At 35.0% G+C, this 17,094-nt stretch overlaps 3 protein-coding genes across 3 annotated transcripts; 2 read left to right on the top strand and 1 right to left on the bottom strand.

Moving 5' to 3' along the window:
* Nucleotides 1-7,678, top strand: LOC135848021 (transmembrane protein 62-like). The gene is made up of 14 exons (XM_065367789.1): nucleotides 1-413; nucleotides 499-610; nucleotides 677-814; nucleotides 907-1,220; nucleotides 1,328-1,476; nucleotides 1,910-2,059; nucleotides 2,155-2,302; nucleotides 2,386-2,505; nucleotides 2,592-2,673; nucleotides 6,238-6,366; nucleotides 6,454-6,572; nucleotides 6,650-6,702; nucleotides 6,774-6,919; nucleotides 7,010-7,678. Exons 1-14 carry the CDS (start codon nucleotides 225-227, stop codon nucleotides 7,141-7,143), a joined length of 1,983 nt encoding a protein of 660 aa, XP_065223861.1. The 5' UTR covers nucleotides 1-224; the 3' UTR covers nucleotides 7,144-7,678.
* Nucleotides 7,669-8,668, bottom strand: l(1)10Bb (BUD31-like protein). The gene is made up of 4 exons (XM_065367803.1): nucleotides 8,443-8,668; nucleotides 8,245-8,367; nucleotides 8,003-8,169; nucleotides 7,669-7,918 (listed from the first exon to the last, which is right to left on the bottom strand). Exons 1-4 carry the CDS (start codon nucleotides 8,534-8,536, stop codon nucleotides 7,868-7,870), a joined length of 435 nt encoding a protein of 144 aa, XP_065223875.1. The 5' UTR covers nucleotides 8,537-8,668; the 3' UTR covers nucleotides 7,669-7,867.
* A 507-nt stretch (nucleotides 8,669-9,175) lies between these two features.
* Nucleotides 9,176-11,424, top strand: Syx5 (syntaxin 5). The gene is made up of 7 exons (XM_065367791.1): nucleotides 9,176-9,360; nucleotides 9,480-9,615; nucleotides 9,694-10,073; nucleotides 10,160-10,416; nucleotides 10,500-10,718; nucleotides 10,810-10,931; nucleotides 11,033-11,424. The coding sequence occupies exons 3-7, from the start codon at nucleotides 9,716-9,718 to the stop codon at nucleotides 11,190-11,192; spliced, it is 1,116 nt and encodes a 371-aa protein (XP_065223863.1). The 5' UTR covers nucleotides 9,176-9,360; nucleotides 9,480-9,615; nucleotides 9,694-9,715; the 3' UTR covers nucleotides 11,193-11,424.
* Nucleotides 11,425-17,094: the final 5,670 nt, after the last annotated feature.

The following is a 17,094-nucleotide window of genomic DNA, read 5'->3' as shown; positions in this document are numbered from 1 at the left end:
AAAGCGCATATTCGTTAGTTCAACGAAGAGATGTGGATGTCGTACGAATTATATACTTTGTGAGTTCGTTAACTACGCGTAAAATATCATTATGACTTCACGAACGTTGTATTAAACATTCTAAAAACGTAATTGTGATGTTTATTGTTAAATTTAACGTATAAAATAACTCAATGTGATGCGGGTCTCTTGAGTAATTGTAAATTAGCGACCGAGACCGAACCATGAGATTGTCCAGGATCGCGGCGATATTTTGTAGCTGTTTTTTGATAACATGTAGCGTTATCGTTAGTAAATTTCTATTTTTTATGAACACCTTGGATGATACCGTATCCTTAGCAGACAGAAACCCATCATCTAGCGGTTACAGATTCATCGGAGGCGAATTGAAGAACATACAATGGATGATGCAGGTATGTAAACAACACCTTAGGGTGAATTGATAACAGAAGAAGAAATAGAAAAAAGACTAATTTACTGTCTTATTTTTGTAATTAGATATCAGATTTACACTTGAGTCTATTCCACGATCCGACCAGAATCACCGAATTGGCTGAATTTTGCAACGATACGTTGAATATAATCAAACCGAGCGTTGTATTGGCTACTGGTAAGCTGCCAAGTGCTTCTGTCATTTGACCTGCGAACGAGTTTCAACTTGTGTTTTTTTTCTCAGGCGACTTGGCCGATTCAAAGACACCGGACGGTGAGGGATCTACGCAATACGAAGAGGAATGGAGAATCTATCGAGATATCTTGAACAACAATAACATTCCGAATAAAACTCTATGGCTGGATATTCGCGGTAACCATGGTAATATCGCATTATATGGTCTATGGAAAACTACAACAACACTCGTGATACTTTGTCTAGTGTTTTATTCGAATCATCTCTCCGTTTTACAGATAATTTCGACGTATTGAATATAAATTCAGACAATAACTACTTCAGGAAGTACTCGATTCAAGGTCAACAACACCCTCGCTCCTACTTCTACGTGAATCGAATGGAAAACGGTGAGAAAATCGGCTACATTGGCGTCGATTCGTGTCTAGTTGTCGGTATCCGAAGACCTTTCAATTTCGTCGGCCAACTTACCAGCCAAGAAATGCAAACCATTCGATCGTACGTTAAACAAAGCCGAGATTTAGACGTCGATTATTTATTCTGGTTCGGACATTACCCCACCTCTACCATACAGTATCCCGAATCGGAACAAGTAATTATTACATCGTCACATGTGACGTGTTACGAGAGTGTTGATTAACGCGTTGTCAGGCTTCATCATCATTGTTTTGTGTACTGACGTGTTGTTTGTTCCAACAGTTACGTGAGATGATAGCAGCAGATGAGAGGAGTACGGGGTATTTCTGTGGCCATTTGCATCAGATCGGTGGTCTCATTCCGCAAATGTATACGTATCAGAGAGAAGGATTCTTCGAGTTGGAGTTGGGCGATTGGAGGGGTAATAGAATGTAAATAATGTTATTTTATCTTTTTTTGTAGATCGGATTTGCATTTTGTAGAATTTGGAAGCAATTTGAGTTGGAATCGGTGACCTTTTTTCGAGTTTAGAAATTATGCTGGGAGCTTCGAACTCGAAAATGGGAGTAAAAAATCCAGTATTGAGCTTTAAAGGGTTAAAAATTAGTTTTGGAGTACGAAATCATACTTGGAGTTGATCTGAAATTGATTTTGTGGCTTCGAAGCTCGACAAGACTCAATGAAAATGAGAAAGCATCAAAATAACGAAATCAGTGGTCTCCTTTTCTGTTTTTCAGAAGATTATTATCGCAATTTCGTCACCAATTCCACTTCTCATATAATTTCAATATGCTGAATACGATATCTTGAAAACATAAAATTATTACGATTTAATTTTATCACATTTCAATTTTCTCCCCTCAGCTTCAGAATAATGACGATCGACCATGGCCAATTCACATTCAGAGATCTGAAACATGGCACTTGGCCCATTATCCTCGTTACCAATCCGATATCAGCGATTTTAGTTCCTCCGGTGAAAAACTACCACGTACCAGATTCTAGTCACATTAGGTAACCCAATCAATTGGATTTTGGAAACCTTGAAATAAAATGTTTAATCGATCAGAACGGTTGTAATTAATCACCTGTTGATTTTTCTTTCGTAGATTATTAGTTTTCTCACGTACTCCGATTACCAAAGTGATATTGAAAATAGACGACGGTGAATGGAAACGGTGTTCTTCAGCTGGTGGACCTTTATACGTTAGCGAATGGAATCCTCGAGATTATAATAAAGGATTACATATTATGACGGTATAATTTTCAGTTTTTGGGTTTCATTTTGGGGAGAAATTTCTGTTTGAATGTTTTTATCTTGGTTTTGAATTTATTTTTAGATCATAGCTGAAGATGAACAGCATTCGGATCGAATTGAACATATCTTCTCATTAGATGGGACTCGATTGAAGACTAAATTTTTACCAAGGCTTATTTTAATGCCTAATTTGGGCATGTTGGTGAGTTTTATCGAAGATTTTTTTTTTCAGGAGATGTTTATGATATTTTTTGTAATTTTTTTTTTTGGTGTTTGTTTTGATTTTAGTTCTACTTCCTGTTTACCTGCACAGTGCTCATCTGTGCATTGCCTTTGATAATATTCCGATACTTGGTGCGAAACCGTAGAGGTAATTTGGTTGCGTGATATAAACAGTTTTACCCCCTCCCTCAAGCAATCCACGAATTTATCTCTCATTTTTTTTTTCAAAAATCTAGAAGAACCAAATTTTGTACTGATTTTATCGCTCGAAAGTACGTTGAAATACGATTCAGAAACATTCAAATTCGTCAAAATTTTTCATAAATTGAAGGTTGAACTTTCCAAATGAAAGCTCAAATTTGTAAATCGTGCTGTAAGTGCGAGCTATGGTTTAAAATCACTCAAAAATAATCGTCGTCGACGTAATTTTTCTGTTGATGTGGAATATTCCGTTATCAAAATTGAACTTCGATGGAAAGGGGTATCCCCCTCATCCAAATTCGAGGGCAAATTTGGCAAAAAAATGCCGAAGTCGTGCGATATGTCGAATAATATGTTATCGAAGATGCTGATTATGAATATGCGCTTATTTTTTTGATCCGATCCCTTCCACCCCTCCTAAGTCGTCTTTTATTGGGGTAAAAACTTGAAAATATGGTAAATAGTATGTTTTAGACGGTGTTGAAGACGAATATGTTATTTTTTCAATTTTACTTTTTCCAACCCTCGAAGTCTCATTAGAGGACACCAAACGACAGTATTAGGGGTAGTTTATGGGATCGAATTAAAAAAATAAGGGTTTATTCGTGTTAAGCACACGATTCTGTGAGTATTTTCAGATTTCGATCCCTATAAAGGAGGGCGTGGAAGTGGTCGAATCAGAAAATTGAAACCATGTTTGTGTTCAGCACCTTTCAAAACATACAATTCGACGTAAATGTACCACCGATTTGACAAGGGAACCTCTTGAGGTGTCACTCTCCGATTTGAACGGGACTGAGATTTTTGGAAAGAGCATAGTCCAAAACCCCCAAAACCAAATTTTCAGCTGCCCAAGTTCATTTTTCGATTTTTGGCGAATTTTTGAAAATTTAAAATTGACTGTTTTAGGCGATTTATGCGTTTTTTTAAAAAGTACGTACTTGATCAGTAAAAATGGCCAAAATAAGTCCGAAAACTAATATTAATTACCCAAATCCAAATTCCACAATTTCCAGCCATTCTGGAGCCTCCAGCGTGATTTTTCAATTTCTCCAGAATTTTCAATTTTCTCCAGAAGGCGTAAATATGCAGTTGGATAGCTAAGAATCGAGTTGTGTATGTGATTTTTCAATTTCTCCAGAATTTTCAATTTTCTCCAGAAGGCGTAAATATGCAGTTGGATAGCTAAGAATCGAGTTGTGTATTATACTCGACCTGTTTAACGAGTTTATCTGCATTTGAGCCGATTTTGGGAGTGACACCTCCAGAGTGGTTTTTTAACCAGCTTTTTTAAAAAAATTAAAAAATCCAAAAAATCGAAAATTTCCTGTTTGAGTGAAAATTTTTGAAACTCACGCGAAGCGCTGTATTTTATCCAAAACTAACCCTCCAAATCCAAATTTCACGATTTCCAGCAATTCTGAAGCCTCCAGCGCGATTTTCAATTTCTCTAGAATTTTGAATTTGCTCCATAAGACGTGAATATGAAGTTGGGCAGCTAAAAATCGAGTTGTATATTACACTCGACCTGTTTAACGAGTTTATATCCACATTTGAGCTGATTTTGAGAGTGACACCACAAGTGTGGTTGTTTGAGGTATCACTTTCGCTCCAAAACGGATGGAAATGGTAGAATTTGCGCTCCAGGGGTTATTCCTTAAAGAAATACAGCGATTCGCAAAAATTTCAAAAATTTCCTCACAAACGGTTATCTTTTGATTTTTTGGATTTTTCAATTTTCAAAAAAGCTGGTCAAAAAACCACTCTTGAGGTGTCCCTTCCAGAATCGTCTGAAATGTGGATACACTCGTTAAATAGGTCGACTATAACACACAACTCGATTTTAATCTGCCCAACTTCATATTGAAGCCTTCTGGAGCAAATTCAAAATTCTGGAGAAATTGAAAAATCGCGCTGGAGGCTCCAGAATGGCTGGAAATTGTAAAATTTGGATTTGGGTAATTATTATTAGTTTTGGGACTTATTTCGACCATTTTTACTGATCGAGTACGTACTTTTTTTTAAAAAAAAGCACAAATCGCCAAAAACAGTCAATTTTGAATTTTCAAAAATTCGCCAAAAATCGAAAAATGAACTTGGGCAGCTGAAAATTTGGTTTTGGGGGTTTTAGACTATGCTCTTCCCAAAAACCGCGGTCCCGTTCACATCGGAGTGTGGCACCTCAAGAGGTTCCCTTGTGAGATTTTTTTGCTGCATTAACCAACCTGAATGGAGGGGACAGGAAGGGCAGATCTCAAAAATGAGGTCATAATCGTAAAAATGGGGTCATATTCGTGTTTAGGACCTTCGAAAACCTACTATTCGATATATCACACGACCTTACCCATATTTTCAAGTTTTGGCCGTTATGAAGGTGGATCTAGGGGGTGTGGAAGGGGGTCGGATCAAAAAAATAAGATCATAATTATTCGTGTTTAACGTCTTTGAAAACATGTCATTCGATATATCTCACGACTAGAATTTTTTTTTTCAAATTTGGCCCCAATTTTGGGGGAGGGGGTACCCACTTCCATTGAGAGTATACATTTTGAAAATGGTTTATTTCAAACCACTTATCGATGTTAATTTATACTTAATTTTAAATTGTATTTCGCTCTTATGACTCCATTTTGAAATTTGAGCTTTCAATTGAATATTCAACTTCCAATTTTTTGGAGACTTGAATGAATTTTTTAAATCATATTTTAAAGTTTTTTCGTTTCCCTTCCCGCCCCCCCCCCAATCAATAATCATTGAAATAAAATTATTCAAAAAAACTGTTTTTTTGTCGACTTTCTATTTTTTTTTCATACAAAACGAACCAGCATGAACAATTAGATCGTTTCAAGCCCCCCCCCCCTCCTTCCATATATTCCAAACTATCCTTTTTAAGTCATTCTGGAACCTCCAGCTAGTTGGAATTTCACGCTAACCTCCTAAAATGGTCAATGGGGTACCCATAATGAGTGCCCATCGAAGTTTTTGGGGCTCGGCAATTTGAAATTCTCAAAGAAAATTGAAAACTCGCTGGGGGCTCCAGAATGGCCTAAAACTGTAGTTTTTAAAGGGGGGGGGGAGGAAGAGAGAGTTGAAATAAAATTTTCAAATTGCCATAAAAATAAGTTTTTTGAATTTTTTAAATTTTCAAAAATTTTCAAGAAATACGAAAATGATCTGTGGTTCCTAAAATTTTAGCCACGAGTAGATGTGGAAAAAATTCAAGTGAATCGAAAGACACGACTTTGAAAATTTCCATTTTTTTGATCGAGTTGATATGGAATGACCTATTTCTGACTTTCGTACATCTTGTGCTTTAAATCGTAATTTTGAAGATCACGATGGAAAATTCCTATTGTGAAAAATTCTACCTACGTCATTTAAAATTAGAAGAGCTTACACATTGATAAAGACTTATTACTCATTAGAGATAATTTATTAATAATTTTTTACCTGTTAACTGATTAAATTACCTACTAAAAAAAAAATAATCACTCCCATTATTTTTTTTCAGTGGACGCCGAACAAATATCAGCTATAAAATGGAACTTCATCGTACGATGGTGTCGAAGATTTTGTATTATGTCCCATTTGAATGTTTTTTACTATCCACTGGTACTTTATCCAATCTATCTGTTCGGTGGTGAGTTACTCTCCAACCTTTTCCCACTTTTCAACGACTTAAAATTATTGAATGAGTAAACATTTCACTTTATTATTTATTTCTCAGGTCCTTGGGCTGTCGTTTACTTGGTTGGTAATAAATTGGGAGTGGTGTTTGCGTGGGGTATTATTATCGATAACGAATATTCGCCAGCTTGGATCACCTATCCATTTGGTTGGAAACAAGTGAGTAAATAAATAAAGCGAAACGATCTGTTTTTTAAATGGAGAAATAATTGGATATGATTTTTTTTCTTTTTTAGATGATTCTTCACGCATTTCTAATTCTGCATTTGGCTAGACAAATCGATCGAAGGTGAGCTTACGAAGAAAAAAATAATGATTTCTATTTTGGATTATTTTCAATTGAATTTGATTTGTTTTCAGATGCTTCAAAGCATTACTTAAAGAAGATAGTACGATTGATCAGAACCCATTGGTGAAATATTTGTCCAGTATTTGGGATAATTTGTTTTATGTGATTGTGATTTCGCTTCAGCTCCTGGAAACGTATAATTTCTGGCTGTCTTACGGTTAGTTCACCAAAAAATACACTCAAATTAGATATTTTACCGATGAAACAATTCAAATTTTACTATCTGTGTCTGTTTTTTTTTCAACAGGTAACTTGACTCTTGCTTTTTGTCCTCTAACCACGTGGTGGATTGCGATGGCGTTATGGTTAAAGAAACACGCCACGTGTTTAGATAAAGACATGGTATTATATCTGGCTCGGCAATGGAGACCCACCCTGTAACAAAGCCAGCCTAGTGAAAAACTCGATGAGCTATGTGATGATACTGCTAGTCCTTATTGCACAATAATTTTCTAAACAATTCTCGCTACCAGTACAAATATATCCCGAATATTTACCATATCAGCGAGAATTATTCTAGTATATATCGTATACGAATGATATCTCAGGTTGTCGAATATTACAAAAGACTGATCGCATATTGGAGAAAAGGAGTGAAAACGCAGACGGACTCGTTTCGAGTATACTTTTCCATTATTTTCTAAGGCTTCTAGTATTGAAATACGAAAGTTTTCCTGTATATTTAATAAGCGAATGGTGAGCAGCGTTGGATTTCACGAATGAGATGATTTTAGTGTCGTTTGATTTGTTTTTTTTCTCTTTCTTTTTGTCATTTTTTTTTTATTTACCTATCTGTATTATTTTTGTGCCAACACCCGAATTTGCATGTGTTGTTTTTTAGGTTGCGAATTCACTTGTTTTTATTGTTATTTATGACTAAAAAATCGATACCAATAAAAACGATGATTTAAAAAAACACGTTGACAAGATTTATTTACAAATATGTATACATACGTTTCGTAGGGAAATTAAAATACGCGTTTGCGATATCAAACATGATCATATAAAGAATTCCTCCACGTCAGTTTACTCCTCTTCTCTCACAAAGATTTTCGGTCTCGGAGCAATAAGTGCTTCGTAGTTCGTTGGTGAAATTTTCCTTCCTCTAGCCCGAACAACCTCTGCAACCGCAATGAATACATTCGACGATACGACCCTGTAAATATATCAAAGCAACAAACGTAGTAAAATGATGTTTAGATAATAATAATATTCTTAGGACATTCTAACGAATACGTACTTCTTCTAATTTAGCTTTAGGAACACGACAAATACACGTTGTACCGAAATTTGTATCTCTGGTTTGAATACACCTCAAACAGCACAAGTTTTCGTAGCCCTGCTTCTTCCATTTCGCGATAAGGTTTCGATCAGCTATATTCTCGTTCAAACAATAATCGTATAGTTCTGCGAAAAATGAATCAAGTATTAATTACTCGAGTGACAGAAGGAAGATAAACAGTACGAAGTGATGACTGATACCTCTAGATATGGCTTTCCTTCGATAGAACAGATCATAGATGTATCGTGATTTCTGATGGTGGATTTTGAATATTGGCCATAAAGCTTCTACTTTTCTTTTACCTTCGTGTGGTTCGGTTTCGGCTGAAAATGAAGATTATTTAAGCGAATTGTATCATCGGTGATATGAAATCTTTACTGGAGATGAATGTTACTTACCTTCTCTCATCTTTTGTTCCAATTCTTCCAACGTGGGTTCGATCAATTCCCAACCATCGGGGGCTTTTTTCTTCGTTTTACGGATCTTGGGCATTTTACGACGATGAACTTTGCAAAATTAATCGTATTTATAATTAATTAAAGCGAAAATATACGAATTAAACGATCAAAAAAACGATTTTACAGTTCTAGAATTTCGGTAGATAAAAAACAAACGAAAATTTTGAAAACAATCATGGTTTTTATTGGCCAGGTCATGGATATTGCTGGATAGTGATAACAGTGACGTCATAACAATTTTTCTTCAGATTTGGATTTTCACATTTTTTCAATTTTTTCGAAACGGAAATGAATAAATTTGTATAATTTTGTAAAATAATTGTCATATTAAGTAGAATAAAATATTAAAAACATGTTTTAAGCAAAAATTTACAGAGAAAACTGGTTTTTAAATTTTACGTTTTTTGCAGATTCGTAAATGGAAAATTCCACAGAAATCGTAATTACGTGGTAAATTACCAACTCGAATTTAAAATCTAGAAAATGGCCAAAATTTGACCAAATTTTTCGATTTACGTTGCAAAATTTGTTTCAAATCATCTCGTAGGACTAATTTCAATCCAAATTATTAATTATAAACGTCTAATTAATGAAAAAAGCGACATATCTCTCTTGGACCCATAACAAACAATATCTGGTACACGTAACTTGTTTATTGATTATCGGTAGTTTTTGTGTAGAAATTTGAAATGACGTGTTTCTTCTTTCATTAGTGATTAAATTTTCCCCTTTCAAGTTTCAATAATAAATTTCGAATTAAAAATTTCTCGAATAATATCAGCATCACTCGACGAACTAATCGCAAGAATCCGGAATCGCTGAATCAATCAAATACTCCAGACTTCCGCCATAGTCGAGGTAAGTCGATGAAATCTTTACGTTGTGTAATCACTTCATAGCTTATTTAGAAAGTAGACTACGACTGATGATTCCATCGTTCTCGCAACTAACCAATGTACTAAATTATGTTCAATTAGGTAAATCAGACGTATTATCTCGCCAATCGTATTGACTCGGACTGAAATTCGTTCTCTGTTTTGATGGTGTATTCGAAAATTACCAACAGTTGGTACTCGGGTGGATGTATGAAGGTTACCACGAATCACATAACCAGTAAGTATCCAACATTATTACTCTACAGCGTTTAGTTTTCGAGTGGAAATTATTATCATATTGTTGTATTTTCTGCAGTTAGCTCTCAAGTAGTGAGCCAATGACAGCACGTCGTAGGCGAGTGCCATCCGAATCAAATTCCGTACCCCTTATAGTAAATATACAGGGATACTCGCAGAATCCACATTCGTCACATTCGAGTTATTACCAAGATGACAAGGCTTTGCTGAATCAGACGTTCGATAAAGTAGAAAAAGAAATCATGCCTAGGGATCGAACAGACGAATTCGGTAGCGCTGTGCGCTCTCTACAAGGCCGCCAGATTATGCGTGCCACATCGGTACGAGATGTAAAAAAAGTAAAAATATTACAAAATTACGGTGAATTCATTACGGTGGCTAAAAGCATAGGCAATAATATCGCTCGCACGTATACTAAACTAGAAAAGCTCACGTTACGTAAGTTGATCATTTCATATTAAATACAAGTTCATTCCATATTTTATTGTTCTATATACCTAATTTTGAATTCTTTTTTTCCGCAGTGGTCAAAAATAAACCTTTATTTAACGACAAACCGACTGAAATCCAAGAACTGTCATATATAATCAAAGAAGATCTGAAAGGTATCAACGAACAGCTTGCCAGATTACAGGGTATATCGAAAAAACAAAACGTATCGCATCAGAAAAATGGTCACAAACATCTATTATCGCATTCCAACAGCGTTGTCATATCGTTACAATCCAAATTAGCCAATATGTCGAATGAATTCAAACAAGTTTTAGATACCAGGACTCAGGTAATTTCCCAGAACCAGATCTATCTTATACGCTGATATTCTCCATTGAGGGGTTTTGATCAAAAATTTGTTTCATTTTGCAGAATTTAAAACAAGCTAAAGATCGACGAGATCAGTTCTCCGATGGTATTGCTTCTCCGCCTCATCAATCCTCGTCCGTTATACCATTTCGACCTGATAAACAACCATTACTATTGAGTACCGGTGAAGTATCCATGATGGATGATTCGCATGCTTCGACTTCGGCGGGACCATTAATGCAGATGGGTGCTCAAAGTTACATGAAGTATAAGGATGAAACTGTAAGTGCATACACTACGTTCTTAATTTTGCGAAATTACTCAGTGTTTGATGGAAATTAAATTATATATACGTTGTATTAATTATTAACAGGACCAATACCTAGTGAGTAGAGCAGATACGATGCAAAATATAGAATCAACTATAGTCGAACTCGGTGGCATATTCCAACAACTAGCTCATATGGTTAAAGAACAAGATGAAATGGTTGAAAGGTACTTTATAGTTTTATACTTGCAATCTGACATATTTATTGATTTTTTTTTTTTTTGTTGATCCTTGAATATTAAAAACTCATTTTTTAAATTTTTTTTAGAATCGACACTAATATCATGGAAGCCGAATTAAACGTCGAAGCAGCACATCACCAGATTTTAAAATATTTCCAATCAGTTACATCGAATCGATGGCTAATGATTAAGATATTCGCCGTTTTGATGTTTTTCTTTACCTTTTTCGCCGTATTTTTAGCGTAATATCGATACCAGATATCTACGACACCATCAGAAAATTCGAATATGTTCCAGTTTTTACTATTCTGTGATTCAATCTTTTCGTTATCACTTGTTAATTCTTTTTTTTTTTCATTCGAAATAATATGGCTATAGGGGGGTGAAATAAAGATTTTGTTGTTTTTTTTTCATATTATTATTGTGTATTTAATATCGATAATTATAATATCTTTAAATATACGTATTTTATTTTCAATGTTATTGCCGTTTGTTCGATGTTGAAAACTTTTCAGAAGAAAGAGTGCATAGTAGAATTGAATTGTTTATGAAGTTGAATTATCCATTCGTACGTAGTATGAGATCCAACATGGACGAATGGATGAGCGTACGATGTATAAAATACTGATTTTTCATTTTTAATAGCTAAATGTTTCGAGATCTCTATTCTCCATTCTGTTGGGAATTTGAACTTCAGAAGACAAAAATAATAAAATGCATGGAAAATTGAATGATGAAAATTTAAATGGAAAATCGAGTTTTTCTTCACGCCAGTCTCTTTGAAATGGAGCTGATGCTGTGTACATATTTTGAATTTTTGACCATATCTAGAGAATTTAGAAACGTTTGCACATTCGAAATTTCGAATAATTAAATTTGTTACGAGTGAAGATCAAGTTAAAGAAGATTTTCAACTGCTCTGTCTAAATTCTGAAATATCTTCATTTTCATTTTCTGATTGGAGAATTCAAGACTACCAGAATGAAACCGGTTCTGATCCGATTTTACAATCCATTCATACCTTAGAGCATATACAGCTACGTATAATTTTTTCTAATTTAATTAAGAAGTTCTTTCCCATTTTTTTGTGATAACCTCATTTATTTTATGATAAATAGGTAAATACTACCTATCTGTCAATTGTTAGCTACGTGGATGCATTTTTTTAAAAATGTGAACTTTGTTTTAATCTACACATAGGTACCTACCTACCTATTAAATTTTTTTCTACTGCAGATTTATTTTTCGAAAACGAAGCTTACAAAAAAAAACCTCGCAAATGTAGGAACCGTAACCGATTAGACTTGGATTTTTTTTCAAAATTAAGAGAACTCTCAGGGTTTTGTCCACTTCAAAATGTATAGCTGCCCAATCGCGACTCTGAGGGTCTCACAGGAGGCCAAATTAAGGTCTCAGAATTCTGATTTTTGATCAATTCGACCAATAAAAAATGAACATAAATGTGCTTGAAACAGTCAAATAGTGATTTCCAGGATATAGTAGTATTAAACGAAAACAAATTATGGAGCCCCGTAGAGTACAATTTTTGGACCCTAAATATTTGAAAAATTGTCCGAACATGGTGAAATTATGTAATTGGGCAGCTTCGACTTCGAGAATCACCTTTTCTAGTCAAAAGTCGAATTTACTAAAAGTTGATGTGATTTTGAGGGAGTGCATCCGTCGTCGTCGTCGTCGTCGTTTCCTTCCTTATAAGCGGTAGGCCTGTTGGCCTGTCTGCTGCAGTGTGGAACCTGTTGAGGATGAGCCTGAGGTATCAGTGAGTTTCCTCCTTGGTCTCCCTCTGCTTCTTTTCCCCGTTGGTGTATATTGGAGGACCTGTTTTGGTGATCTTGTTTCCTCCATCCTTTTGACATGATTTCTCCAATCTTTCCTATACTTTTTTATCTTTTTCATGACTGGCATCACTCCGAGATCTGCTGTTATTTTCTCGGATGGGACTCTGTCTCTGAGAGTCACCCCTGCCGTTCTCCTCATGAACTTCATCTCTGCTGCCGTTATTCTTCTTTTATCAGATTTCTTCAGTGCCCATACCTCGCTTCCATACGTCATCATTGGTATTGCTAGGGTATTGTACACCTTCAATCTTGTTTCTTTTCGCACCTTACTGCTTCTCAGGGTCCTATTTATCGGTCCTGTGACTCTCAGGAACTTTGCAATCTTTTCACCTACATCTACTTCTCCCTGGTATGATATCGTGTTTCCCAGGTATTTGAAATTATTGACCTGTTCAATGATTTTTCCATTTATTACAATCTTGCTTCTTACTGGCTACTTTCCTTTGAAGGCCATTGTTTTTGTTTTCTCTGAAGATATTCTCATATCATACTTTTCTGATGTCTTTGTTAAATTATACATTGATCTCTGTAGGTCATCTTCTGTTTCGGCTAGTACTGCTTGATCATCTGCGAATAATAATGTTGATATTTCTTGCCTTCTGTCTGTCTTGATTCCTTTTGGCTTCATTTTCTGCCATTCTTTTACCATGTGATCCATGTATATACATGTTGAATAAAACACAAGACAGTGGGCATCCCTGACGAACTCCTCTGTTTATTTCTGCTTGTTCTGAGAGTTTATTTCCAATTCGTACTCTTATTCTAGTATTCTTATATATGCTGTTAAAACACAAACAAGAAGAAACGGATGGAACAATGGGAGTGCATCCAAAATGGTATTTTTTAAAGTCCAAATTATCAAAAAATTGTCGATAAATGCGATTGAGCGGCTACAATTTAGGAAAATTGTGTCGTCTGCTGGTCCAAAGTCGAATTTCGAGAAACGTCTGCTCATTCGAATAATTAAATTTGTTACCTACGAGTGAAAATGAAGGTTCTCATGTTCTCCAGTTCTCACTTTCTCATGCTGTTCAGTGTTCTGTCTGAAATAATCTTCAATTCTTCACCTTTTGATTTTTAAATGCTCCAATAACCGGAGTGGAACTGGTTCTGGTTCGTATTCAGAATCCAATATTTGTAAACAAACATCATTCATTCGTTACTCATTAGATGAGATTTAGTTACTCTTCTGGCGTCTTTGTCTTTTCCTCACACTCACACTATCCTCACACTTCTTGATCCTGGTAGTCGAGAATGTTAGATAGCACACATGAAGGTTGCAACAAATGTTCAGCTTAGTTGATTTGAAATATTGAATTTGGAATTTGCATCCAGTTAACTCATCAGTGAAGGTCTTTCTGAACACTTTCCAGTCAAGGAACAGTGAGTAAACAGTCTTACTTACTTTATTACAGCATATTGTGCTCAGGCGCGGACTGGGTCAAAAAGGCCTACCGGGAAATCATGAAAATTGGGGCCCAATCCAGAATTGAGGGTCCGTTTTTTTAATTAATGTTGTGTGGCCGTATGTAGACGTACATATTAGGTGCAAAAATGTCAAAAATTTGATTCTAGATAAATTGCGCTTTTCATAATAAAATAACAACAAAAAACGTGTTTGTTCTGTAGGTATTTAAAAAAAAAAATAATAATAAAATAATTTGAACAACACTCAATACTAACGTAAGTACTATGATTATTATAATACTAAAATTCGTGCGAATTCATCCAGGGACGTAGCGAAGTGGTTTTGCTGGGGGGGGGGGGCAAAGATCTAAGATTCCCAACTAATTTGACTGAAAATTCCCAACTTATTCGACTGAAAATTCCCAAGTTGGATGAAAAAAGAGGGTATTTCAGTTACAAGTAGTGAGGGGATTGTATCACGACATTTTGTAGCCAAAAAATTGTAACTTTGCCGACTATAATCAAAATTTTAACGTGGTGAACACTCTGATATTAAAAAATTTTGAAAAGCAAGTGGTTCTGTTCCGAAAGAAATGAAAAATTTGCATTTTTTATAAGCTTTGAATATTATGAGTACTTCTGGAATTTTTCTGTTTAATTTTCATATTAGGTAGAGTGGGGTAATTGCAAAGCACTTTTTGATTAGTGACACTTTGAGAGGGCGCTGTGAGAAGACTATTGCATGGATGAAGCTGAAATTTGTACCACTTATACTTCAGGGGATTCTCTATCAATGGTAAAATTTTGGTACAATTTGGTCCACAAATCGTGGAGAAAATTGCAATTTGAAAATTTGAAAATCGACTTTTGCATTTACCCCATGTTGGGGTAAATGCAAAAGTGGGCGATATTTTTTTTATTTTTATATTTTTTTGCATTTTCATTTCTCTAACGTGTAACTCATCATGTGACCGTGGAAGTTTATTTTTTTTTGTAATTTCGAACCATTTTCAAGTTATTTAGGGCAAAAAAATATTTGTGGTAAGTGCAAAAATGAAAAAAAAAAATTGTTTTTGCAATTACCCGAAGTCGATTTTTTTGGGGGTGATTGCAAAAACGCGATTTACGGCCAAAATAAAAACAAAATTTCAAATTGCGATATCCTACCTTAAACTCCAATCCTTCATGACCCTAATCGTGAAAATTCCAGATTAATCGACCGTTTTTTCTATTTTACATGCATTTTTTAAAAAAACACCTCTCACTTTACTTATGAGTGGTTTCAACATGCTTTGACAATATAGTGTTTGCTACGGAGCGACAAGTTGAACCCTGCAAGTTGTGACCATGGTGAATAGGTCGGTGAAGGTTGTTGCTTCGACACCCCTTAGTTAGCACAACCAGAAAATTGATATTTTTTTGCATGAGATCACAATTTTGCAATTACCCCATTCTACCTTTCTTAAAATTTTTTAAAGTAGGATTTTGAATAGCCCGAGCGAAGCGAGGGCAAAAGTTTTGGAAAATGTATGATTCAAAAAGTAGAATAACACCAATTTTAATGAAAGAATTCGGTTTTTCTAATCTCAACATTTTTCAAAATTCAATCATAGATTTTTTAAAATATTGTAACTTTGTACTTAGATGAGAACCAATTTGTGCCGAGCGAAGCGAGGCCGAAAGCTCTGAAAAGTTTGTAGTTCGCAAAGTAGAATAACATCAATTTTAATGTAAGAATTCGGTTTTTCTGATCTCAACTTTCTTTTAATTTTATCAGTGGTTTTGTAAAATTCTTCAGAGTGAAAAAAAGAACTAAATTGGCCCGAGTGAAGCAATGGCAAAAGTTTTGGAAAATATGTGACTTGAAATGGAAAAGTAGAACATCAATTTTAATAAATGAGTGCAGTTTTTCTGGTCTCAATATTTTTCAAATTCAATCATACGTTTCTTGAAATTGTAACTTAGTAGGTAGAAGAGAATCAAATTGGGTCGAGAGAATCGAGGCTAAAAGCTTTGGAAAAATTGTAATTCAAAAAGTAGAACAATATCAAATTTAATGAAAAAATTCTGTTTTTCTGATCTCAACTTTTTAAGAAATTTATCAATAGTTTCTTTAAATTTTCAAGCCTGAAAAAAAATAAATTGGCCCGAGCGAAGCGAGGGTAAAAGATTTTCAAAATTTATAATTTCAAGAAGCAAAACAGTTGTAATGTTGACGTAAAAAGGCACAACAATTTTGCCCGAGCAAAGCGAGGGCAAAAATTTTTGAAAAAAATGTGAATTTTAGTTGGGACAATCATAGATTTAGAAACTGGGTTGGCTTCAAAAGTTGGGAAAGTTTTAACTTTGATGATTGTAAAAAATTTTAACATTTGAAAACTCCAAAACTAAAATAATTATTGTCGGAATTTTTATATTTTCTCAACTTTCTTGTACTTCTCACAATTTTCCAACTTTTTCCAACTTTCTCGGAACACTGGGGGGGCTGCCTCCCTAGCCCCCTTCGCTTCGTCCCTGAATTCATCACTGTTTTGACATAACCGATCTACAATTTCTTCAGCACCAATTTCATGTTTCAAAAATCTGCTGAAGGCTCTAACAATTTTCAAAAAGTCGCTGGAGGCTAAGAAGCGACTTGAACTTGAAATCTACGTGCAGTCGACTTTGATGGCTGTAGTACGTATAGCTGAAAATTAGTGTTTTCTATTTTCAAGAGGAACAGAGGTCAGAAAAATTGATGAAAACATTTATTTTATACTTATGTATCACAAAAATGCTACTGAAAGAGAAAAAAATCGGTGAATCGCGACGCTCCCCCGATTCAGCCCTGCAATTCGAATTGTCCCATTGCTGCTTACAATTAGCACATCAAGATTTTTCTT

Source organism: Planococcus citri, chromosome 5 (genome assembly GCF_950023065.1).
Source record: "Planococcus citri chromosome 5, ihPlaCitr1.1, whole genome shotgun sequence".
Taxonomy (NCBI): Eukaryota; Metazoa; Arthropoda; class Insecta; order Hemiptera; family Pseudococcidae; genus Planococcus; species Planococcus citri.
The sequence above is the reverse complement of the archived record's forward strand: the minus strand, read 5'-3'. Positions and strand labels throughout refer to the sequence as shown.

Bases quoted from the DNA above. Each gene is read 5' to 3' on its own strand.
- LOC135848021 (XM_065367789.1), top strand. From the start codon at position 225: ATGAGATTGTCCAGGATCGCGGCGATATTTTGTAGCTGTTTTTTGATA. The intron at 414-498 runs GTATGTAAACAA...TTTTGTAATTAG, and splicing joins ACATACAATGGATGATGCAG to ATATCAGATTTACACTTGAG. The intron at 2,060-2,154 runs GTAACCCAATCA...TTTCTTTCGTAG, and splicing joins CCAGATTCTAGTCACATTAG to ATTATTAGTTTTCTCACGTA.
- Syx5 (XM_065367791.1), top strand. From the start codon at position 9,716: ATGACAGCACGTCGTAGGCGAGTGCCATCCGAATCAAATTCCGTACCC. The intron at 10,074-10,159 runs GTAAGTTGATCA...TTTTTTCCGCAG, and splicing joins ACTAGAAAAGCTCACGTTAC to TGGTCAAAAATAAACCTTTA. The intron at 10,417-10,499 runs GTAATTTCCCAG...TTCATTTTGCAG, and splicing joins TTTTAGATACCAGGACTCAG to AATTTAAAACAAGCTAAAGA.